Raw genomic sequence first — 23,366 nt, 5'->3', positions numbered from 1 at the left:
TTAGTGGCTCTTTTAGAACTCACATGCTCGGAAAGGGTAAAACCGTATAGGTGCGCCCATTGCCCAAAGTGCGAGCCTACGGGCCGCACCAATGACCGGTCAACCATTTGATAAGACTATTTAGTCCTATATTAATTGAGGAGTATGGGGTCTCCTTTTTAGAGCTCACATACTCTGAAAGGGCACCAAATGGTCCCTTATCATAACTCCACCCACAAGATTATGTAATAATAATAAAACATAATGTGACTCTTTTTAGAGCTCAAATGCTCCGAAAGGGTTCATAAGTCCGTCAGGTCTCCTTTACTCTTAGTGGCTCTTTTTAGAGCTCAAATGTTCCGAAAGGGCTCATAAGTCTGTCATGTCTCCTTTACTCTTAGTAGCTCTTTTTAGAGCTCATATGCTCGGAAAGGGTAAAACCGTATAGATACACCCATCGCCCAAAGTGGATAATTCCTCGTGTGCATATGAGCCGCACCAATGACCGACCAACTAAATGGTCCCTTATCAGATTGACGTTAAAAGGAGGGCCCTCGGCTTACACCTCAGCCGAGCTATGGGAGAGAGTACTAATAAGACCATTTAGTCCTATGTTGATTGAAGAGTATGAAGTCTCCGTTTTAGAACTCATATGCTCCGAAAGAGCATCAAATCGTCCCTTATCACAACTCCACCAATAAGACTATGTAATAATAATAAAACATGATGTTCATCTTATTCATGAAATTATTTTATTCATGCACTTAATATCTTTATTATTTGTGCTGTTGTATATAATGGAGTTTTTGACGAACCGTTAGTGAAAATGAGAATAGGGTTCGTTTCGATGATGATAGTGTAAAATCCGTTCAAGATGGTGGGGCCTTTACTTGGATGCCAGGAAAGGGGAGAGCGAGATAGATCAAAACTGAAACCTCCTTAGAGGCTCTTTTCAGAGTTTACATGCTCTAAAAGGGCAAAATCGTACAGCCAATCGTCTAAAACTGATAATTCCTCATGAGTCTACGAGTCGCACCCATGATCGATCAATCAAATCGATCGGGTTATGGGAGGGAGCACTCATAAAATTATTTAATCCTATATTAATTGAGAAGTACATGATCTTTTTTTAAGTTGAAAGGGTATCAAACGCTCTCTTATCACAACTCCACCCACATGATTGTATAATAATAATAAAACATAATGTTCATCTTATTCATGAAATTATTTTATTCATGCACTTTATAACTTTATTATTTGTGCTGTTGTAGATAACGGAGTTTTTGACGAACCGTTAGCGGAAAGGAGAATAGGGTTCGTTTCGTGTCAGATGACGGTAGCGTAAAGTCCGTTCAAGACGGTGGGGCCTTTACTTGGACGCCGGGGAAGGGGAGAGCGAGGTAGACCCAAACCGAAACCTCCTCCGAACTCGAGGGCAGAAGCGCTCGAGGCCTTTCCCTCTTCTCTCTCCATCTTGATATCGATCGCTTCTTCGTCCCACCAAGAGATCTCTCCATCTCGATCTCTGTTGAGGTCGATCGTTGCTGGGTGGAGGAGCCATGGCGGAGCAGCTCACCGACGAGCAGATCTCCGAGTTCAAGGAGGCCTTCAGCTTGTTCGACAAAGATGGCGATGGTCAGACCCATTTTTCGATCCCTTGATTCCTTTCAATCATTTTCTTTATCGATTCGAGAGTTCTTGGGATCGAATCTTGCTTGCCGATCCAGGGTTTTGTCTGTCGAAATCTTCGTTTTTGATTGATGATTTTCTTTTCTCTTTTTCTGGTATCTTGAGATGTGGATCCTTGAAGCTTTTGTTGTGTTTTGGATTGCTCGATCGGTTCGCTTTGATCTTTTGTGTTGTGATCCGTGTTTCAGAATGTCTTATATGGGTATCTTTCCTGTCGTAGATAGACATGGCTAGGTTGTTTAAGATGCAATCGAGTTAAACCTTAGAGGACCTTCCTCTCCTTTTGATTGAACATTTTGTATAATTTGGTATATTTCAGCTATAGTTACGCTAGGTGTTCATGCATTAATTCCTGATCGATTTCGATCTCATCAAGATCAGGTTTCGTGGGTGACCGCTCTCTTCTTGTTGTGTGGTGGACTATGTTGATGGATTTGTCTTTGCATTCGCTGTCACAGTACATATCTAATGGGCACTATTAACTTTTTAATAAACGATAGGATCCATGTGGCTGTTTGATCTCCTCTTGCATCTTTGTTTAATTTGGCGTAAACCGTAGTAGTATAATAGGGAAAATATGAAGTGTGGACGATTGACATGGCCGTCCGGATAAACTCGTCCACTCGTCATATGGTTGGCATTTGGTGCCATTTGTTCAGATGAGTGACTGATACGCTTGACTTTACGTTTTTCACATGTCAATGATGTGAAATTACTTTTTGTCCGGAACATATACTTGGCCATATTGTGGGAGGCATGCGTTGTCACTCTTTTGGATTATTGGATATATGTCAAAGAGGGTCTATTCACAGAATATGATAAGGGTTCAATAGTTATTAGACTTCATGCCCGGACCAAATAATTTACCATTATTTTTATGTGCAAACTGTTTAGAGGAATACATGTGTCTCATGTTGCATATGTTGAATTTATTTATACTTACAGCACCACACCTAACCTTTGCATTTCACTAATTCACCCATTTACAACACAATTCGACATTACATTTTAGTTATTTATCCCTTCGGTTCTTACAGCAATTAAAAGCTTATAACCCTCTTCATACAACATAGGAATTCATTTAGAACCCTCACAAGTGCAAGTGCAGCCTAACCTTATTAGATTAAGAGATTAGATTGGTTATTCAGAGATTGGCAAAAGATAAGTGTTCCACTCTACTGGGTTTTGCAGAAGTTGGCAGAAGAGATCATCATGCAGAGTTGTCAATGATAAGAGCTTTTGTAGCAGTAGAAATAATAGAGTCAGTGGTGTCTGGTATATTACATGTGTATCATGCCTCGCTATGCAGGTTAGCATGTGCGCATTATGACCCAGCACGCAATGACGTGCGCATATCATGCTAGTTATCTTCCATGCCAGACCAACAGATGATCAATCAGTTTCTCAACAAATCCTGATAAAATGACTAGTAGACACTGGTTTCTTGGTGGAAGTAGTGATTTCTGTTTTTTCTATGATGCTTGTAACTTTCAACATGTTTTTTCTCTTTTAACAAGTGATTCATGATAGAAATGTTAGTAGATCTTCTTTTTGCCTTTTCCCCCCCATAACCATTTAGTAAACAGGTAAACTAATTTTTAATAGTTGTAAAGTAGGACTTGGTGCAACTGATAGTCTTATCCGGAAGATATGAAATATCTACTTGCCTTGCACAACACACACTGGATTTCCTTTCCTGTTTTCTCTTCTGGAAGGATGTTATAAACCAACAAATTGGTTAGCCAAGTTTGGGAGGCTACCACTTGTGACTGGCCATGTCCTTCCTGCATGTCTGTCTCAAATTTTGTCATTCAATATTCTAGGGATGCTTTGTATGAGGAAGCATAATTAGTTTTCTTTTCTTTCTTAAAAACATAATGGAAGAGACAAATTGCAATCATGTCTTTTGCAACCATCTGATCAGGATCATCTGGTTATGTTATATGAAACAAAAACCAAAGGCCACACAAATATTTTGGTATTATCATCAAGGTTGTTTTCAAATTCCAAGTAATATTTATTACTGAGGTAGTCCATGTAGCGTACGTTCCTTATGTTGGGATATGCAATTAATTACTTTTTTGTTACCAGATAAACACTTGTAGAAATTCTCACTGATGAACATGCTAGATTTTGTAGTGTACTGCCTGTTAGAAAATATGTGCTTGTGCACAGGAATATATGGAAATCTCACAGCTTTCACCATGAGCCATACTCCAGGTGGCATCATTGTCAGTGATCAGATTTATCTTCATATTTGTTGAATCATTGCAACTCTTCCTTTTTATCTACTTTTTCTAATGAAGGATGGCTGTTATTCAACTTATTTAACTTGTGGCTTAGCAAGCTGAAAGTAAAAGTTTATCCTTGATTAGGAATATTACTTATGATACTTTGTTCTTGACATGAAATTGTGAAACTTATCATTGATGGGTTTGATTAATCTTTATTGTAAGTTAGAGAAAATTACTTCTGGTAGTTTCTTCATGACCTGAAAATTTCTGAAACTTTTCATTGATTTTGTCATAGGTTTTTCATATAAATATGGATTCAATAGTACTCAATAATTTGAATTGTATTTTCAGGAGAATTATGAGGCGTACCATCAATATCCGCGTATTCGTTTGACTAAGCTGTGTTAGTTTTGATGAAAGAATCATTAGAAATGAATTCTAGGTGAAATAAGTGGGTTTCTATGGTGAGGCAGATATGTAGAGAGAGTGGCTCATGGACTCAATGAGCCATGTTTTTTTGTTTAATCCTTATGATTCATTGGATCGTTGCTTTTTGTCAAATCAGTGTAATCCATTGGATTTTTGTCCAGAGCATCTCTCGGTAGACTTTTCAACACTCTAGCAGATGTTGTTTTTAAACATCTATTGCATGTCACATGTAGCTGTTGTTTGGGAGTATAGTCCAGTGTCACGTACGACTAGTGATGTACTAGGGAGAAATATTCTAAACAACTTTTTTGTTTCCTGAGAGTTTTCATGGATGAATGAATCTTGGTTTGTATTATTAAAAGAAACATGAAGAACATCATTTGCTAGGCTTGATCACTCCACATCCAAAGGAAAAATATCTGCACTCTTAAAGCTTGACCTTGCCTTTCAATTATCTACCTCAAAGTTACACTTGTGCTTTCAAAAATTGTTAAACTACTAGTTTAGTATTATAATAATGCTATTCCTTTTTATTGACATGCAAGTTTCCAGTTCCCCGTGAACGATGTATGCTAGTTTGGATGGAACAAGGGTAGATCTTTGAGTAACTTGCCCTTAAAATTGAAACCCAAAAGAATTTTGGAATTATCAAGTTCACTCTTCATGTGGATACTTTAATATAGCATCTTTTTTTGCTGGAATTTAAATAGGTTGCATTACAACTAAGGAGCTGGGAACTGTGATGCGTTCTCTGGGCCAGAATCCTACCGAAGCTGAGCTACAGGACATGATCAATGAGGTTGACGCAGACGGCAATGGTACAATTGACTTCCCGGAATTCCTCAACTTAATGGCTCGCAAGATGAAGGATACTGACTCAGAGGAGGAGCTGAAAGAGGCCTTCCGAGTATTTGACAAGGATCAGAATGGTTTCATCTCCGCTGCAGAACTCCGTCATGTCATGACTAACCTTGGTGAGAAGCTGACTGATGAGGAGGTTGATGAGATGATTCGGGAGGCTGACGTTGATGGTGATGGTCAGATCAACTATGACGAATTTGTTAAAGTCATGATGGCAAAGTGAATCCCACAAGATAAGATAAATGTTGGGAAAAAATCATTGCACACTAGTAGGAAAACCTTCTCTTATATATTCTCGTATCTCTTGTGGTGGTTGTGCCTTGTTAGACTGTCTTATCTTGTTTCTGTTGATTTGTCTCTTTATTCCAGAATTCTCAGGTCTCACTTGCATCTATATGAAGACCAATATGTACTGATTGTCTCCATCTCATCATATTCTAAACGATTCACCCTAAAAAGCATTGAAGATGTTCTGCTTTAATTTTTCATCTTTATTTATCAAACTGCTGCCTTGTGATGGTTGTTTTAGTCATAGCACTTAAAAATCTTTGCAATTAGATGGACTATCTTAAACCTCCATAGTTTCTTGTTAATTCTGCCAGCTACTGGAGGTAATGCTACAAAGACTGCAGCTTGCTTTTACCAGGTATTATGTATGCTTCATTATTTATGTTGGTGGATTCTATATGTCTGCTCATCTTGTCACATATCAATTGGTTTAACTGCTTTCTATTCCATCATTTGAAGCAGGGTCTGAAGTTCTAACCTGAAATTATGGTCCAGATGGGCATACCATTTCTGTGTTTTTTGAGCATGGACTGAGGAGCATAGCTAGGTTGCATTTGGTCAGTTCAATTTCGCTCATATGGTTCTGTTTCCTTTTCTAGTAATTGGATTCTCCTCCTCACTATAATGGTACCAAAAGTTCTCATAAATAGTCTGCAGAAACATAAGCAAATAATTAACCAGATAAAAGTTGAAGAACCGGAAAAATGTAATAGTGCTAAATGGGATTATAAGGAAAATAAAATGCTTAAATGGTCAATTAGAAGCACACCACTAACTGCTAATGTATGAATAACTACGGAGGCAGATTTAGAAAGTTACACAATGCAATTAATTCAATAAATAATTTTTAATTCCAAATTTTGCATAATGATGCATATCTGCATACATGAACATGGCACTTATAGTCTCATAAAAATCAGCCCAATGATCTGTGTCCATGGCTTTGGAACTCTGAACGAGAGATGGAATGCTGTCAGCCCACCAACAAAAAGTATACCTTATGAGAACCAAGTGGTGAGACTTGGCCTCTCATGGACTTCCAGACAGAATCATGATACTTATTCCTTTCTCTAAGAATGTTTAGCCATGAGAAGGTGAAGACATGTATACAAAGCTGCTCAAAGAGAAGTCTCTTGTGTTTGAAAGACCCAAATACGACTGAACAATACAAGAATTCCAACAACTCTACAATTCCTTTATGTTTGGTGAAAACAAACTGGCAGATACAATCTTATCTTTGCCAGTTCAAAAGATATAGGAGCACTGTAACTTGGGCAGATGTTTGGCCAGGCATTTCAATGGGCCTGGTGAATTGTTCTTGGTTATTGAAGCATTCACTCCTGTATTTGGATTGATCGACTTGCATCAATGTTTGTTTCCCTTCATAGTGTTTTTAATTCAACAGAAGTCCCCTGGATAATGGAAAGATAGGAAACAGTTTGTTTCTGGAGCCCTTCAATCATGTTGCTGTATGGGAATTATCTTTTCTTACATGCTTTTGATGTCTCAGTTATCTTCACTACCTCTACCCAACTCAGGATGAAAAGTTATAACAAGATTTTCAAGGATGATAGATACGAATTATCTGTGGCTCTGCTCTTCATTAATCAATGTCTGTTTCTGGAGATGGATGTATGAGCTGCTGCCTGTTGCATTTTTAGATGCTTTGGACTGCCCTCTATCTATATCACTCAACTGGCATTTTCTTCTGAAGTGCTTATCAAAGTTCAAATTTTTGTTTGTAGATTTCTATATTTTCATACATGAGGAATGATTGTTTCCTACCCATTTGATTTCTTGGATCTCAAGTCATCTGTCTCAAACTGCTTAGAATTCTGTTGATCATATTCGAACTATGCTAACTCATTTTAGATATGTTGTGGAAATTGATTTGGACAGATTTGCAAATGCAATTTGAAGCCTGCTTTTGAGAAAATTTTCTTCTCGACTGACTATTTACTTATTTATTTGTTGCCTATATCAGTAGTGAGAAAATTTATATGACAATGACCATGTTTCTTTCTGACAAAAATGAAATTGCAGCTGGATCCTTCAAGCATTTCTTGTAAGCCAGAACTTGCTAACTTCTTACCATCCTTGGTTTTTGCCTGTGGTTGATCAAGATTTTTCCTTTTTCCACAAGGTAAACACCAGCCTAGATTGTCTGTTTCTTCTTCCACTATATTCTCTTGTCCTTGAACAAAGCAGTGCAGCTAATGCTTTTCCAAAGTATCACATTATTTTAACTATGGCTCTTCTGGAAGCAGCAATCTTTTCTTAACCTACAAGATGAGAGGACACCGAAAGCATGTGAGCACTTGCTTTTATTTCCACAAAGAAGACACTGATAGGAAGTTGGTGACAATACCAAGGGACATCATAGTAAGAAGAGTGTGAGATGCAAGCCTGAGCTTTCTCTTTCCAACTGCTCTGGCATTATTCACTGAGATGCTTCTGCTTGGCATGAGTATGTCTGAGTTCTGGACAGCCTTATTTCTCACAACCAATTCAAACTTCCCTTCCTTCTTTTTCTCAAGTGAAAGTTCAGAAAAGTGGAAAGCGACCACCACTTAGTCAGCAACAATGCTTCCAGGACCAGAATTTTATGAGATTCCCTCCCTGACACTTGCAGCTTGGCACTGATGCTGATTAGGTTGGTGAGAAGGATGTGTGTTCGAACTGCAAAGCTAGTTGGTTGTTTCTGACATGCTCAAACAAGAGCAACTCAGCTTGCTGATCTGGTTGGTAGTTGGATCGATGTCGTTGATCAACCGCCTATTTGGATTCATCCTTGCCAGGACACAATTCTTGTGCAAAGCTTTAATTGCAGACCGTGTATCTTTCCTGTGGGCATCAGTTGCTATCATCTTGACAATCATCTCTGTCTTTCTCTCATCCTTCCTGAATTATTGTGTTATTCATGAAAATGCCCAGAATTTGACTTGATCATGTGGAACATTTTAGCTCAGATAAAAGTTCTCATCCTTCCTAAGTTTAACTGTTTCTTTTATTTGGTGCAGTAATTACAGAGTTCATGGTGAGCAGAGTCAATAACTTGGAAGATGTGATGGTTTAACCTTGTCCATCTGCAAACAAGTAGTTTTAGATATGAAGCAAGGACACAGAAATCTCTGTGCTTTTGTTGTGGGTAAGCATAAACTACAAGCCTTCACTTTTCTTATTTCATCTACTTAGGCTCAGAGTTTTTTGGCTTTCAGTTTGAAATCTTACAAAGTATGATGATCTCTTTAAATTTCTCTCAAGTCTTTTATGTACATTGAAAGGCAAAAAAAAGGTTTCCCAACTCCTAGGCAGCCTACTCATACAAGCTGCATGTTAGTAAATATTATCTCATGCATTGTAGGCCATCTACCTGATGCTTGGTAGTAATGCTAAACCACTTCAAGGCCTCAATTTCAGAACCAGCTACTTGATCTAACCCCCTTGGGTTTACTTAAATCTCCACAGAAATCAAAAGCTTATCTTGCATCATTGGATAGGTTAGATTTGAATTTGCTGTCTCTGGACAAGACCCAGATAGTCCCCAGGTGGCAAAGTCATTTGTCTAAACATGAGGAGCACCATTTCGACACATCTGTCCTACAGATTCACCAAGGGAGACTGGTGATCATTTTCAAAGGAGATTTAGCACATCTTATCCCTGTTATAATATGATCTCACAATTTAGACTTGTGTAGGTATACATACATCAATCATCCTTCAAAAGTTAGGTTCTAGCTAGCTAATCAGGGGGGGGTGGTGTACACAAGAATCTAACAATTGAGAGTTTGCATATCTGGAAAAAAGAGATGTATGCTAGAATCTTGATCAGGAAAATACAAGATGCTCAATATAAAATGCTCAGGGTTTTTCATGCACACAACAAACCCATGGATAAGTTGCAGAGTTTTGTGTTTCCAGAATGGAGAGAATGAAAAGGAGCTGATAAATAATGTGCTGTTTATATTTGTAGAGTGGAGAATATTTATTACCATATATGAGGATGGATCTTGATACAATGTTAAGGTCCTCCATCACATTAAAGATCAAAATTGGAGGCAAAGAAATTGTGCCTCCAAGTATAGAAGAAAGGCCATGCATATTGATTCTTTTCGGATTCTATTATTTTTTATTTTTTATTTTTGATATATTATTTCTAATGATTGACATTGTAATCATATAGATTTTGCTATAGAAATGCAAGTCTAAAAACCGGAGAAATAATTTACCTTCACAAAATATTTATCATATTTTAAAATGATAAATAATTCAATTTGATAGTTCTCAACCTTATAATAATGTTGAACATAATGTTGCTAGAAATTATAGTATATAACTCTTTGGATTGTACAAGGATTATGTCTATTTAGGTTTTTATGATGAATTTTTTGTAGGATTATAGATGTACTTTAAGGAGATTTTAGTGATGTGATATATAAAAAATTCCAAAAGGTTATAATAGAAATTAAAAATAATAATTTAAATATATTAATTTAACCAAAACTATTATTCTATATAGAGCTTAATGATAAAAATATTAGATTTAAGGATAGTTGAAATTAAAGATATATATCGATTCGTTACAGCGTGACATAACAGTCCGCGTTATCGATTCGATGGGACAGCAGCGGCTCAAAATATCTTACCAGGTTCGGTGCGCCGTTACGCTCGGTCGTCGCGCCGTTAACGTGTCTTCGTCATGTTCCGTATCCTCTGGTATAACGAAAACCTGCGGCTCGGTGAACCCAGAGAGATCCATAAATGTCGAGCACTTCCTCCTCCCCCAAGCCCGACTCCGTTCATCGAAATCCCGTGATCGATCCCTAGATTCGCCTCGTGTTGCTTCTGCTACTCTCCGAGATCTGCCTTCTCGCGGATCAGGTTGAGATTTGGCTTCGTTCGAGTCAGTCGAAGCTCGGCGAAGCTGCGTGGTTTCGGATCCTTCGGGAAGTGGTTTTGCGGACAAAGATTGGACTTTCGTGGGAGTTGGGAGCTTCCGAGGTTGCAGCCGTCGGCGATTTTGAGGTAATTTCTGTTGCACTTTAAGCCATGTTTCTTTTGTCTGCTCTTCTTCGATTTCGAGCTTGTGGCCAATCGTCTATCTAATGTTGGTCTATTCGGTTCAAAAAGATTTGAACTCGTCATCAAGGAACGATGCGAGTTTGTTTTCTGGAGCTATGTTTTCCTTCCAAAACTCCTGATTTCGAGGTTCGGCGTCCGAGGTTGAAATTTTCCGTTGGTCACCGTTCCTGAGAAGGGTTTCCTTTTATCCTGCTAATGTTGAGAAAAAAAGGTTCTTTTTGGGCGTTGAAATCGATCACAATTATGGGATTCTTATCTTTTGTTATGCAGATCATTAGATCGGTGCATTCCTTCCTTTGTCCCGGTGGAAAAAAGATCTCAGCTTGCTTTCATCGTCAATGTAACCATGACATTTGAGTTGAACAGGAGGAAATCCATCGGAGGATCTTTGTTCGCGAGCGTCCAAAGAGAGTGCTTGATTGCCCAACAAGGGAACATGCAGTCCAAATCCCGAATCCATGCAGACCCCTCCCTCTACCAGGACCACTTCGATCAAATTCCAGACTCCCTTGTCCTCCTCATCTTCAACAAGGTCGCCGATATCCGGTCCCTCGGCCGCTGCTTGGCCGTGTCAAAACGCTTCAACATCCTGGTCCCCCAGGTTCACGACGTGTCTGTTAGGATCGACCGAGATGTGTCGGTGGATGGTGACGCCGAGGAGGCGTTGACCCTGTCTTCCCCTAAACCTCGAAACCTCCTTGCACATCTCTTGAAGCTCATGCTGTTCGCTATTCTCAAGCCCTTTCAACACCTCCAGAACTTTACTGCCGGGCATAAGCCTCTTTTGCCGCATCTCTCCCGTCATTCCCCTGCGCAAGTCCTCAAGAAGTTCACCCATGTCCGCAACCTGAGGATCGAGCTCCCTGCTGGCGACGTCGGAACGGAAGATGGCGTCTTCTTGAAGTGGAGAGCGGAGTTCGGAAGCACCCTTCAGAACTGTGTGATATTGGGTGGGACCAAGATGGATCGCAGGCCTTCTTCAGCCAATCTGGAGGGGTCAGTGGAAGACACTGGGAGCATACCGGAGCCGTTCTATACGAATGGAGGTCTGAAGTTGCGGGTTGTTTGGACTATCAGCTCCTTGATTGCTGCTTCCACAAGGCACTATCTTCTCCGACAGATAATTAGGGATCACCCCACGTTGAGAAGTGTGGTCTTGACGGACGCCGATGGCCAGGGAACATTGACCATGGGAGCGGAGCAGCTGAAAGAGTTCAGAGAGAAGCCATTGGCAGCCTCTGCATCATCAAATAGGACTCAGGTGCCTGCATCAAACATGAAGCTGAGATACACTCCATACTTGGAGCTGCCCGAGGGAATGGCATTGCAGGGAGCCACGCTGGTGGCTATCAAGCCCGCAGAAGAGGGCACCAGCAGCGGCAATTGTAGCAGGAAGGACGCTGAGGCATTTGTTTGTGGGGCATTTGACGGGCCATTTCAGGCTGCAGCGAAGGCACTACTGAAGAGACGAACTTATCTCTTGGAGATGAATGGTTTTTGAATCAATTCGGCCTCTCGCCTTCGTTCTCTTCCTATGGCTCGCGGTGGTTCGTTTTGTTTGTTTATGTGGAACCAGTTGCAGAGTGCCATTTCCTCAGGAACAGAGGCATCAGCATTTGCAGTAGCCATCCAATTTTCCTCCATTCCTGCATTCCTGTACAGTAAGAATGTTTTGATTTACTGATCTACATGTTATAGTGCATAAAATGGAGTACCAGTCATGAATTCTCATCTCAACGCTGAGCATGTTGTGTTTTGGGCTATACTAATGTGTTGCCCCCACAAAGTTTCAGTATCAGTTGTGTACTATAGAGTGAGAGTATGACTTATCACCCACCTCTGCATAATATCTAAGGCTCTTTTAACTGCTCCTGTTTCTTGTCATATAATTTCAAACCTCACTATGACATCTCAAGGGGAAAACACACTCGAAGAAGAACACTACTACCAATACTTGTTTTCATTGTATATTTTCTTTCTGTTTTATCTTGGAACGGCACATATCATTGAGAAACAATCTCTCAGCTCTTTTGTACATCTACCTTCTACTAAGAAATTTTAACAGCTTCAGCTTGATGTGCTTTTGTTTTGTTAGAGCTAAATACTGTTCTTCCTGCTCCATCTGCTTGAGCTGTGATATCTGCTATTCCTCTTGTGTCTTAGGTGCTTGCTCTGTTCTTGTCATCAATACATTTCAATCTCTCTATTCCTAACCTGGTAAATATGCACCTTAGAACAGACATGTTTTGTTTTCTTCCTTCATTTCACTTGAAATTTTCTTCTTCTTCTTTTGTTCTTATTTCAACATCATGGGTTTGTAGGCTCATTCCAAGCAGCTTCCCACCTCACTCTGCACCAGATCTAAAATCTTGTAGATGAGCATATAATCTGTTGTGGCTTTTGTTTTCAGAATTTGACAACCTAAACAATCTGTGGACAGCAAAAACATGGTTTGGTTACAACAATGTGACTTGTTAGATGCTTCTTGGTGAAAGGACTAGGAATATTACTATACTATGTGCATTAAATACATAATGAAATCAATATTATGTAGCATTTGGTAAGATGCAGCCCTGGATGCCACAAAGACACTGTACAGAGTTGACTTACTAACAATTGTACTACTTTTTTTATGAGTGCAGATACAGGTTTCAAGCTTCTACTTGCAGTCTGGTGCTGACTATATGTGAGGATGACATGGTAACAATATAATAGTACAGTTGTTTGCAACTGCTACTGCACTGATGTGCATAATGATCTCACATGACTCCCATTCACCCAGGCCTCAATTCACTAATGCATGACAATGTCTGAGCTTTTGTGGTCACTCTGGTCTGCTTCACAGAGAGAGAGAGAGAGAGAGAGAGAGAGAGAGAGAGAGAGAGATGGTGTGAAGAAAGTCCACATCAGTGAATCAATAAGATGGTCTTATGAATAGTGATTGACCAGAGTAAAGTTAAGATGGCATGAACTTGATTCAATTAGCCTGCAGTTAAATATTTGTGGATATAAACTTAATTATGTCCACTTAAATTGTCATCTCAAAATGAATCTGAGTTAGGTTGACCCAATAAATCCATATGGAGAATTTGAGGCTTGTGCATGATCACAAGAAGCCATTATATACTCCAACTCAATTAGCTCTCATAGTCTGACAATGTTATTAGAAGATGGCATGATCAATGTTAATCAAGCCCCAATTCTTTTGTTTAATCCTTCATAAGTATTTCAATTAAATTATATCGAGACTTGCTAAAAAAAAAATTGTTGCAGGATGTAAATGTGAATGTATAGAGTTCAATTGTAAGGAGATAGAGTGATAAAATGATTAACATTAGAGGTGTAAAAATAAATTAAAAAAGAATTAAAATACTCTTAATTTAACTAAAGTTATGTCTTAGCTCAAAAAAATAGTTGAGTTATCATATCATGATGATCTCTCCCTCCTCTATCACCATGAGAGAAGAGAGAGGAGCATTAGGATAACATGCAGACAGAAGTAGCAGCTTAAAGAGGTTGCTGTTGTAATGACATATCTAAGCTAAATGTAATGCCACTCTTAACAATAACTTGAAAAATGAGATCACCATAAATATGTAAAAAAAAAAAAAATCACACCTTATTTTCATGTTAATATTTCTTTTGGTCATCAATTTCATATCGGATTATTCCTTATTCGAACTTTTCGATGCTTAATTTAGGTTTTAGTTGTGATTCGAGAGATTCAATGGTATGTTTATCTAATAGTAGAGTCCAAAGATTGTGAATACTTTCAAAGAGACATTATTTGTTATTAATATGCCAATAACATTTTTCTCCATAATATTTATTTAGCATTTGATGCTGCAAAAGATGATCCACGGGGAAGCCGTTAATTCAAGGTTATCAAACTCGCGATCTGGGCCGTAGGTTCGTGCGATCATACGGCCCAGATCAAGCCTGACGAGTCGGCTGCGCCTTTCAAACGTGGGTCTCGTGGCATCGGGTCCTCTTGCGAGTCGACTCGGTGCAAACGATCGCCTCGTCCGAGTCGACTCATCGGGCTCCTATAAAAGACCACAAGCCGACGCACCGTGCACGGGACGAGCGACGAGCGATCCCTAGCGTTTCAGCTGCCGGCGACGCTGGCCGAGCCGCTTCCGTTGGACAACTGTCGGTACTATTTTTCTTCTCTCCTCTCTTCCGTCTCCTCCCCCTATCTTCTCCTACCTTGGAGGTCTGGTTGATCGTAAGGTCTCCTCCCCTCTCTTCACCTTCGCTCGCCTGTGTTTTCCTCTCTGCCCCTCTCCTGTTTCATCCACGGACCTCCTCTCTTCTCCTCCCGCTTTCTCCCCTCTCCTATGCCCTCCTCTCTTCCCCTCTTTTGTTCTGCCCTCTCCTCCCCTCTCTAAAACTTGCTTAGGTCTCCGTTGCTCAGATATTCGGATTTAAGGGGAAAAGGTTATACTTATACATGATGAACTCAGCAATTCTCTGCATTCACATGCTCAAATCTTGCGGAACCATGCAGCTTTAGAGTTGACGTTCACCGAGAGAATTACTTTCCTCCCTCTGGCCTCTCTGTCCCGTCCGTCCCTCATTGTATGAGTTGGTTCATTCAATTGCATTGTGTTTTAGTTCAACAATTTGGAAATCTTCTAAGTTGTTCTGTCTTCAACAACTCAACAGCAAAACTTGAATCCTATTATAATCGAAGGTCTTTAACACTTTAGAAATGGTACTGTTTGTTGTGTACTCCAGCTGTTTGACAAAATTCCTGACTTACAATGTAACTATCAAATGTCTGATTGCAATAGTTTGTTCTTTCAAGCAAATTTGTTAGTTTTGGTTTTGTGCATCTAAGTTAACACTCCCGTGTTATGCCGTCAGATGGCACTGGAAACAGGACATGATTTGTTAACTGAACTGAGATTCATGGAGCTTGCCTTGGAGCAGGTATCTTGAACTTTAAATTAATCTTGAGAAGTTATAGCTTTACGTGCTGATTATATTAAAATTTCTTGTTGTCAGGCACTCTACATTTCTCCTTCTACCTCTTGCATTAATTTCTGTGTTATATATCTTGGTGTTACGTTTTGACTGTCATCTTTGCATTTATAACTCAAAGTGCAACCTGGAATAAGTGTTTTCTTGTTAGGCTTGAAAGTCAAGTCCATTATCCATATACTCTTGTTTTGTGAATTATCTTCTGCTGTGCTTTATGTTTTGATTTTCTTGTTAGTTTGCCGTTACTATTATAATCTGAAACTGGAAAGGATTATCATTCTCCTGTATTTCTCCCTTTCCTAACAAATATTGAATGTTAAATCACATAATGCTTTTAAAAATAAAGATGTATGATTGAGAAATTGTTATGTTTTGTGCTTATAATTTTTTTCTACACAGAAGTTGACGTAAGTTCACATTAGAACAGATCTAAGTGTATTGATTATATTTATCTTCAAAGTATAGTCTTAAGGTCTATGATAACTAAATTCTGATGCTAACTTGGATGGATATATCTTCATTGAACTTACTATAGGTTTAACTATTGGATCAGGCACATGTCATAGAGATTGTGTTTGTGGATACTTGTATTAGAACTAAATTTGCTTGGTTTTGATGGTTATGGCCTATGTGTTATAGTGTTTTGACATGCTGATCTCATGAATGTGGTCATGAACCACTGGGTACAGATAATTTTTCTTGGCACATGGACCTTTAAATTATCTTTTCCTTGTATCTTTCACACTTTTCTTAAATAGGGTTCTTGGTGCTTGTCTCAACACAACCATGAACACAAACCATTGACGCTCCTATATGGGAACTTCAGAACCATAATACTTTACCAGCCATGATCAATTCGTGCTATGTACATTAGTATGGTTTAGTGTCATAGAACCTAAAATTATTTGGTGTTTGCTCAAATATTTTATATATTATGTTTTTGAAAAATGGAGACTGATTTCTGTTCCGTTTTTCTTCTTATATCTGTCAGGCCAGGTTTGCTCTCGAAAACCTAGAAGTTCCAGTTGGGTAAGTTTATATTCCTCTTTCAAGAGATTTTATTTAATAGTTTTTTTCCAATTTTTTTTTAAAAGAATGGTGGAGGATCTTGTTATAATGCATTTGGAGCTTACATAACATAATCCTTCTTTCTTTGTAATGACCATTTCCTGTCTTTTCAGGTTGTATTAGTCACTTGGTTGAATGTTGTGCACTGATTCTTACTATTATCTACTTGAAAACATTTTACAAGTTCTTGTTAATAATATAATTTGGTGCAAAAAAGAATGATACTTTGTCACATAAGAGATCATGAACCTATCACATGCACTAAATTGTTTCTGGAATTAGAGATACAGATGGACATCATGCGTCTGTCTCATTAAAATTTTTAGAGTATATTAATGAGGATTCAAATTCTAGCACTGTGTGTATGATTATTTTAATTGATTCCATCCTATCATTGAACATCTTTTCTTGAATTACTAGATGTGTTATTGTGGAGGATGGAAAAGTCATAGCCTCGGGTAGCAACCGTACCTCAGCAACACGAAATGTATGTATGCAATTAGTTGATTTCTATTATGATCTTTATGTATAGCAACCTTTTTTTTTCTTTTTGTCATTGAGTCGACCAACAATGGGTTCTCTGTACTCCTAAAAACTAAAAAAAATCAATTATTTATTGGAAATTTAACTCTGATGTAGATTTATGTTCCATCCGAGTTTTAGGTTCAATATGTGCACAATTGTTGCAGAACATAAATGTGTTTCTGGATAATTTTTATGAACTTTTAAGTGTTTGTCGAACCATCAGCACAGGTGCATACAATATGTCAATGTAAGTCATGGGCTGAAAGTTAAAATCAGTCAAAATATTATTTACTTCCTGTTAGTCAAGATAACTGATGTTAACTACACGATTTCTTTCTCCTTAGATATATAATCTATGTACTCTCAGTATATTCCTCACATTGAAAACCTTCTATTACAAAGTTTTGATATATGAATGACATTAATTGATTATATGATTCACTCACCATCTTACCATCATTAACATATGTAATTAACTAATGGTATCGATTCTACAGGATATGTAATATATGACATATAAGTTCACTCTTGTTGAACTCGAATAGTATCAATAGCAAAAGGAATTATATTATGTTAGTATACAAGAATCTAAAGTGGTCTTTTCATAACACCAGAATTTATTTGATGGAAAAGCTGTGTGCAATTATTAAAAGCGAATTCTTTTAACCAATGGTCCTGGTAATATTTTTCTTTTACATTGTCAATATACTCACCCTTCTCTTAGCTCTCTTGAAATGGAAAGGATCCAGCAGAGTGTGATCTGTCAACACTCTGCTTCTCTACTCATGTATCCTCACTGTTATTAGTTGTCTTTCTGGGAAAAGCCCAGCAATTTTTGTTCTTTTTTCCTTGATTGTCTACCACAGTGTGCTGTTGTGCATCTGAGAAAGCTTACTTATAACTTGCCTAACTTATTATTGTGGAAGACTGTAGTTCTTATATGTATCTGAGAAATTACTTCCTGTGATCTTAGGAAGGGTAATGCGAATGTTATCACCATCATATGTTCAGGCTACTAGACATGCAGAAATGGAAGCTATTGATGCGTTACTTGAGGAGTGGCAAAAGCTTGGTCTTGGTCAATCAGAAGTTGCAGAGAAATTTTCAAGATGTGATCTATATGTTACATGTGAACCATGCATAATGTGTGCAACGGCTTTGTCCATTCTTGGTTTGCTCATTCTACCTTCTTCAGCTTGATATTCTTCCATTCACATCTTAGTTTGTCATTACTCTTGATACTCCTTTTTTAGGAATAGGAAAAGTATTTTACGGTTGTTCCAATGATAAATTTGGAGGTTGTGGATCTGTCTTATCCCTACATGAAAGTGCTTCTGAAAAATTGTCCAGGTTTACTTCTAACTGTCATCACTTCTTATTTTTGGTCTTTTTCTTTTAATGAAAAATTAATATTGTTTTTCTGAGTTCCATAATACTTGTTTATATTTTCGTTGTCTAGGAAAATAATAGCATGAAATATTTTCTTTGTTTTTTTATGGTTGTGCTTAAGGTCATAGAAATTTAGCACCTTCCAGAGGCAGGTTAATTTACCCCATGGATCTTGAATTTGCTTGAGGACCGCTTGAATGAATCGAGGATGGTAGCTGGATTAGCCTTCTGACTTGCAAACATGCTTTATATGGCATTTTTTTCATTTTTATACTTTATTGTCAATTTCATGTTGAATAATAAATCTTCTGAAGCTGCTGTCTGTTCTTTGTATTTGTTTCTTCTATCCAAATTGCTTGGAGTTTTTATTGGATGTAAACAACATTGTTCTTCTTATTTGTAAGTTTCTTATATCCAAGCTGCTGGAGTTTCTCTTGGATGTCCTGTTCTTACCAGTAAATAAAATTTAAAGAGCTTTGTACTTGTATACTTCAGGTTATAAATTATAGCTTCTTCTGGATACCAGTGAAGCTAATTGAGCATGTGTGTGTGCCCCCTCAACTGTCCTCTTCATGTACTTTGATCAGCCACCTTAAGGAAACTACATAGAATAGAATATCTCCCAGTGAATGTTCCATTCTTGTTGCTTTCTCTCGATGAAAGATTTTACTGCTTTGTTAAATTATAACTGTTATTGGTTGTTCTGTGGCAGAGGTGATTTACAAGCAAAGAGTTTCAAATGTACTGGAGGTCTAATGTCAGAAGAAGCTGTTGCACTTTTCCGAAATTTCTATGAACAAGGAAATCCCAATGGTACTTCTTACCGACATAGTCCTTTCATTTATTGATTAACTTCATCTTTTCTGATTTGTCTTTTATTATCAATATATTCACTCTGAGACCCTTAATTATTTTGATGACCTACTTCCATAATTACCAATTCATTAATCAAATTAATGTGGACCTCGTCTCACATTGAAATTCTGGATATGCTCCTGTAAACTTTATAAAACTCATATTGAACACGGTGTCGCAAGGACAACATATTATCTCTCTTGATAATTTTCACTTTGCTATACTAAATAATCACCACATTCAGAGAGCAGCCTCTGAAGGCAAAGGATTTCCCATTTGACTTTACCATTCCGGATCAAAAATGAAACTTCTCATTTCAAGGTTCCTGTGGTTGGTGTTACTTTGCCTGACAATTGGTTTCTTTGGTCTTTGGCTTTATGATTGTGTTTCAAAAATTATTCATCACTCTTTATTTTCTTATGGTGAAGGCCTTAGTTTGATTAGCCAGTTTGATTGATTTGCCGAGTTGTACTCATGAAGGCCTTAGTTTTGCTGGAACATCATGATTGCAATACAGTAGCAAGGCTGTCAATGCTTGAATGTTGAAAGTTTGAAACATCTTCACTTTATAAACTCGCCTAAGATTTGTATTCTCACATCAATTTTAGATCAGCATAGTATTCTCACATCAATTTAAGATTTGTACTCATTTTTTTCAACCAGTTATAATCTTCTGGTTCATTTCCATCTCCTTATATTTTTTTGTACTTATTTTATGGAGGAAAACCTCCTGAAAGTCAACTTCCCTGAAGATGGTACATCACCTCATGATCTATCATGCTTCATCCATAATTTGATGTTGTTTCTCCTTTCAATTGCTAAGTTTCATGCTTCAGGTCTTTCTCCTTACAATGCCTCATGTTTGTTCTGAACGTTCTCTTGTGAGAATGCCACCTATCCCGAGTTCCATCATCTATCAAAATCTTTATCCATGTTCTCCAACATGATACTTTGCCATGTTAACCTGCATGGTAGAACAAAATTTGCATCTTAAACCAGTTTTTTGTTCTTTTGTAAGACCCATATTCACCTTAACATCATCTGCAGGTGACATGAACAGGATGGTGTAAGAATGGATTTGATGCTTATCCAGTGAAGCACAAAGACTTGCAAATTAATATTTTGACCTCAGTTCACCAACTTTTATTAGCATACTTGAAGTAGAAACCAATTTGTGAGTCACGTCCTATGTAATGAACTAATCCATGTGTATGCAACTTTGAGATTTTCATGATGACCTACACAAATAACATGACAGATTTCCAACCCAAACAGCAAATAAATGAGAGAGGATTGTTATGTTGGTAGATCCGAGTATGTGGTCCGCTACTTCCTTCTAGTTATCATTGTGAATCGACTTTTCAAAGACCACATTGTTTGGTCTTGTTCCTTTTTTAATCTAAACTAACCTTTTTCCTTTAAATTAAATTGTTTTACAGCAATATAATGTTGTCAAAATTTTATCATGTGTATTGCAGCTCCAAAGCCTCACCGACCTGTCCGAATGCCTCAATCAACAGAATAAAGTTGACTTTCTTATTCATTGATGTCGCATTTCCCGAACTCCATGTATCTGGTACAGCTTCTTGTATGTTGAAAAGCTTTTGAGAGAGACACTGGGGATCATAAGCGTGATACATTCCACACGAGGACAGCTGAATGCACCAAGACAATCATCCTTATCAGTTGATGATTGCCTTAAGCTTAAGCTGTTACCCTCGTGCTTTTCTTACAAGGAACATAGTCAATTAAAATTAGAGTCGAAGGACCCAAATCATGTAACTTAAGTTTTTAATTGTATGTTTTCAGAGAAAGTTATATTAATTGTCTCATAAGCAGCATTATCTGACTGATTTTATACAGGTGAAATTTGTTTTGCTTGCATTATTATTGTGAAAGAACTGAAGTATTTCAAATTAAAAGTATAATTTCTGTGCATAATGAGTTCTACAAATTGAATCTTATGCATTATTCTCAGGTGACTTGCTCTATCAGATAGGTATGTCAATACCGACTCTCATTGTTGTTGTTTTTACTCTCCAATGTAAATACCATCATTGCAGGTCATTATATATGATTTAAGCTGCTTTAGTTGCTCTCTAATGTAAATACTTATCATTGCAGGTCATTTACATATGATTTAAGCTGCTTTTAGTCTCTCGCTGGAGTCTATGCATTGAAAGGTTCTATTCAGGGGACCTGGACATGGAAATGCATCCTTGAAGAGTTTATGATTTGTACAGCCTGGTAAAGAACACTTCCATGCCTTCTCTTTGAGCCCTATGTATGCCTGCAATTCACAGGAAAACTAGCAAGCAGAAACTTCGATCACTCCTTGATGCTAAAAAGGCAATGCTTCATTCACAATGAAGCCCATCCTGAAAGCCAAGACCACAAGACTTGCCATGAAACTTATTGAGAGCTCAAACAACACAAAATACAAGCATCTGTACCACAAAATAAAGATCAGAAAGGAACTGATCTCGTTCGGCGGAGCTGGTATTTTGTTTCTGGTTGTGGTTCATGAATTGCTGATTCCAATTCCTGCAAATAAAACAAAGGTAAATATAACCCTTCACCAGCAAATATGTATATATGTTAGTTCATGAAGTATAATGGTGGTATGAGCTTTTTTTATTAAAGTTGAATCAAATCCTTTTGAAATTAAGATTTTTCTTAATCTTTTGTCTTACCTTCTGTTTCTTCAACCTCTCATTCTCTTCTTGTAGGAGGGAGATCTTGTTCTCCAGCTCATTCATGTAAGCCTGTGTAAAGAGTGAAGCAACCTTAAAACGGAGAAGAGGAAGCCAACACCTTGCCTTCGCTGTAGATGACTCCACGGTGGGGAAGTAGAGTGACCCACCTGCTTCCTTGCTCGCGACCGTGCAGCTGACTCCCGGTTCTTGATCAGCCTCTTGTGCCTCCTTTCCGTGGTCTTCTCCGAGACTTCTCCTCCTGCCGCCCTCTTCCGCCCTGGCGTCTGCGGATCGGACGTCGCTGGGTTGTCACTGGCCAACGCTGAAGCTTGCAGCTGTTGATGATGGTGATCACAATGGCGATGCTGCAACCAGTGCTCGCGAGGCATGAAGGCAATACAAGAGTCTTCAGCTCCCACCTCGGCATTCACCAGGAAGTCTTCTAGGATCATCTCACCCAGCGCAGGCTGCTGCTCTCTACTCTCCTTCCTCCTCCGTTGTCGGATGTCCCTCTCCACCTCGTCCGCCATCGTCCTGTTCACTGCATGAGGCGCCGGAATGCTTCCCTCGCAGCCGCAGCCTCTGTCGGCTTCCATCATTGCCCGGTTCATAGGCCCACCCTGGCGGCTTTGGAGCTCACCAATCTCCGTCGGTTGCCACCGCCCTCAGTTGCCCTCGTCCCGAACCTCATTCATCAACTTCCTTTGCTCTCAGTGCTCGACCAAATCCACCAAAGATTGCACGCAAGACTCGACACCCCTCCGATCTGCAAGACCAAAACAAAACATCCAATGAAGAGGAACTAATCAAATCCAAGATTGTAATCAGCCAGAGGAACACAGAAGACATCTGAACTGGTCTTCTGCAGGAGTTCTCCCACCTGAATTCTCAATTCTACACCAAGGAGCTCTCTCTCCTACATAAGGTCAGTGGACATATGTTGCGCTCATGGTGATGTCTCTCTCTCTCTCTCTCACTGTTCCCACTAAAATACTATGTTCCAAAGATTTCCTCCGATGACAGACTCAGCTTTAATCTAACGAGAGAAAGGACAGCCAAGCATTCGAGATCACATGTGTGCATCATCTAACGACAGAGTCTCCCACCATCTTCCAGCTTTTATGGACTCCTCGTCCTTGAGCCGTGAGGAGATGCCATTGCTCAGTGCAAGGACACGTCCGAGAACCGCTCATCTTTATTCCAGTGGAGCAGCAACTAGACCATGAACCTCCCTCGTCATTGGTTGGTTCCGCCCTTTTATCTCCCGTCCTCTTCCTCAAAGTAC

General features: G+C 38.7%; 3 protein-coding genes across 7 annotated transcripts; all 3 read left to right on the top strand.

Moving 5' to 3' along the window:
• The first annotated feature begins 1,296 nt into the window (after positions 1 to 1,296).
• LOC135640928 (calmodulin-like) lies at positions 1,297 to 5,673 on the top strand. The gene is made up of 2 exons (XM_065155804.1): positions 1,297 to 1,614; positions 5,042 to 5,673. Exons 1-2 carry the CDS (start codon positions 1,539 to 1,541, stop codon positions 5,413 to 5,415), a joined length of 450 nt encoding a protein of 149 aa, XP_065011876.1. The 5' UTR covers positions 1,297 to 1,538; the 3' UTR covers positions 5,416 to 5,673.
• Positions 5,674 to 8,526: 2,853 nt separating this feature from the next.
• LOC135583933 (F-box protein At4g18380-like) lies at positions 8,527 to 12,434 on the top strand. 3 transcript variants are annotated; one of them, XM_065155803.1, is made up of 2 exons: positions 8,527 to 8,628; positions 10,833 to 12,434. In XM_065155803.1, the coding sequence occupies exon 2, from the start codon at positions 10,909 to 10,911 to the stop codon at positions 12,061 to 12,063; it is 1,155 nt and encodes a 384-aa protein (XP_065011875.1). In that variant the 5' UTR covers positions 8,527 to 8,628; positions 10,833 to 10,908; the 3' UTR covers positions 12,064 to 12,434. The 3 variants fall into 3 exon arrangements, 2 of the variants coding, with proteins under 2 accessions (XP_065011875.1, XP_065011874.1); XR_010497497.1 differs by lacking the exons at positions 8,527 to 8,628; positions 10,833 to 12,434 and adding exons at positions 8,636 to 10,505; positions 10,611 to 10,826; XM_065155802.1 differs by lacking the exon at positions 8,527 to 8,628 and adding an exon at positions 10,095 to 10,505.
• Positions 12,435 to 14,564: 2,130 nt separating this feature from the next.
• On the top strand, positions 14,565 to 23,153 carry LOC135639398 (tRNA-specific adenosine deaminase TAD2-like). 3 transcript variants are annotated; one of them, XM_065153139.1, is made up of 11 exons: positions 14,575 to 14,718; positions 15,432 to 15,497; positions 16,540 to 16,577; positions 17,037 to 17,103; positions 18,153 to 18,312; positions 18,395 to 18,491; positions 19,243 to 19,343; positions 20,864 to 21,384; positions 21,510 to 21,946; positions 22,115 to 23,006; positions 23,088 to 23,153. In XM_065153139.1, exons 2-8 carry the CDS (start codon positions 15,432 to 15,434, stop codon positions 20,908 to 20,910), a joined length of 576 nt encoding a protein of 191 aa, XP_065009211.1. In that variant the 5' UTR covers positions 14,575 to 14,718; the 3' UTR covers positions 20,911 to 21,384; positions 21,510 to 21,946; positions 22,115 to 23,006; positions 23,088 to 23,153. The 3 variants fall into 3 exon arrangements, with proteins under 3 accessions (XP_065009210.1, XP_065009211.1, XP_065009209.1); XM_065153137.1 differs by having other exon boundaries at positions 14,581 to 14,714; XM_065153138.1 differs by lacking the exon at positions 20,864 to 21,384 and having other exon boundaries at positions 14,565 to 14,718.
• The last annotated feature ends 213 nt before the right edge of the window (positions 23,154 to 23,366 follow it).

This window comes from Musa acuminata, chromosome BXJ3-6 (genome assembly GCF_036884655.1).
Source record: "Musa acuminata AAA Group cultivar baxijiao chromosome BXJ3-6, Cavendish_Baxijiao_AAA, whole genome shotgun sequence".
NCBI classification, from domain to species: domain Eukaryota; kingdom Viridiplantae; phylum Streptophyta; class Magnoliopsida; order Zingiberales; family Musaceae; genus Musa; species Musa acuminata.
Note: the sequence above shows the minus strand (reverse complement) of the source record. Positions and strands in the feature narration are given on the sequence as shown.

Coding starts and splice junctions, on each gene's coding strand:
- LOC135583933 (XM_065155803.1), top strand. CDS start 10,909: ATGACATTTGAGTTGAACAGGAGGAAATCCATCGGAGGATCTTTGTTC.
- LOC135640928 (XM_065155804.1), top strand. CDS start 1,539: ATGGCGGAGCAGCTCACCGACGAGCAGATCTCCGAGTTCAAGGAGGCC. Junction 1,615..5,041: donor GTTCGACAAAGATGGCGATG/GTCAGACCCATT, acceptor GAATTTAAATAG/GTTGCATTACAACTAAGGAG.
- LOC135639398 (XM_065153139.1), top strand. CDS start 15,432: ATGGCACTGGAAACAGGACATGATTTGTTAACTGAACTGAGATTCATG. Junction 15,498..16,539: donor TGGAGCTTGCCTTGGAGCAG/GTATCTTGAACT, acceptor TATATCTGTCAG/GCCAGGTTTGCTCTCGAAAA. Junction 19,344..20,863: donor TGAACAAGGAAATCCCAATG/GTACTTCTTACC, acceptor TGTGTATTGCAG/CTCCAAAGCCTCACCGACCT.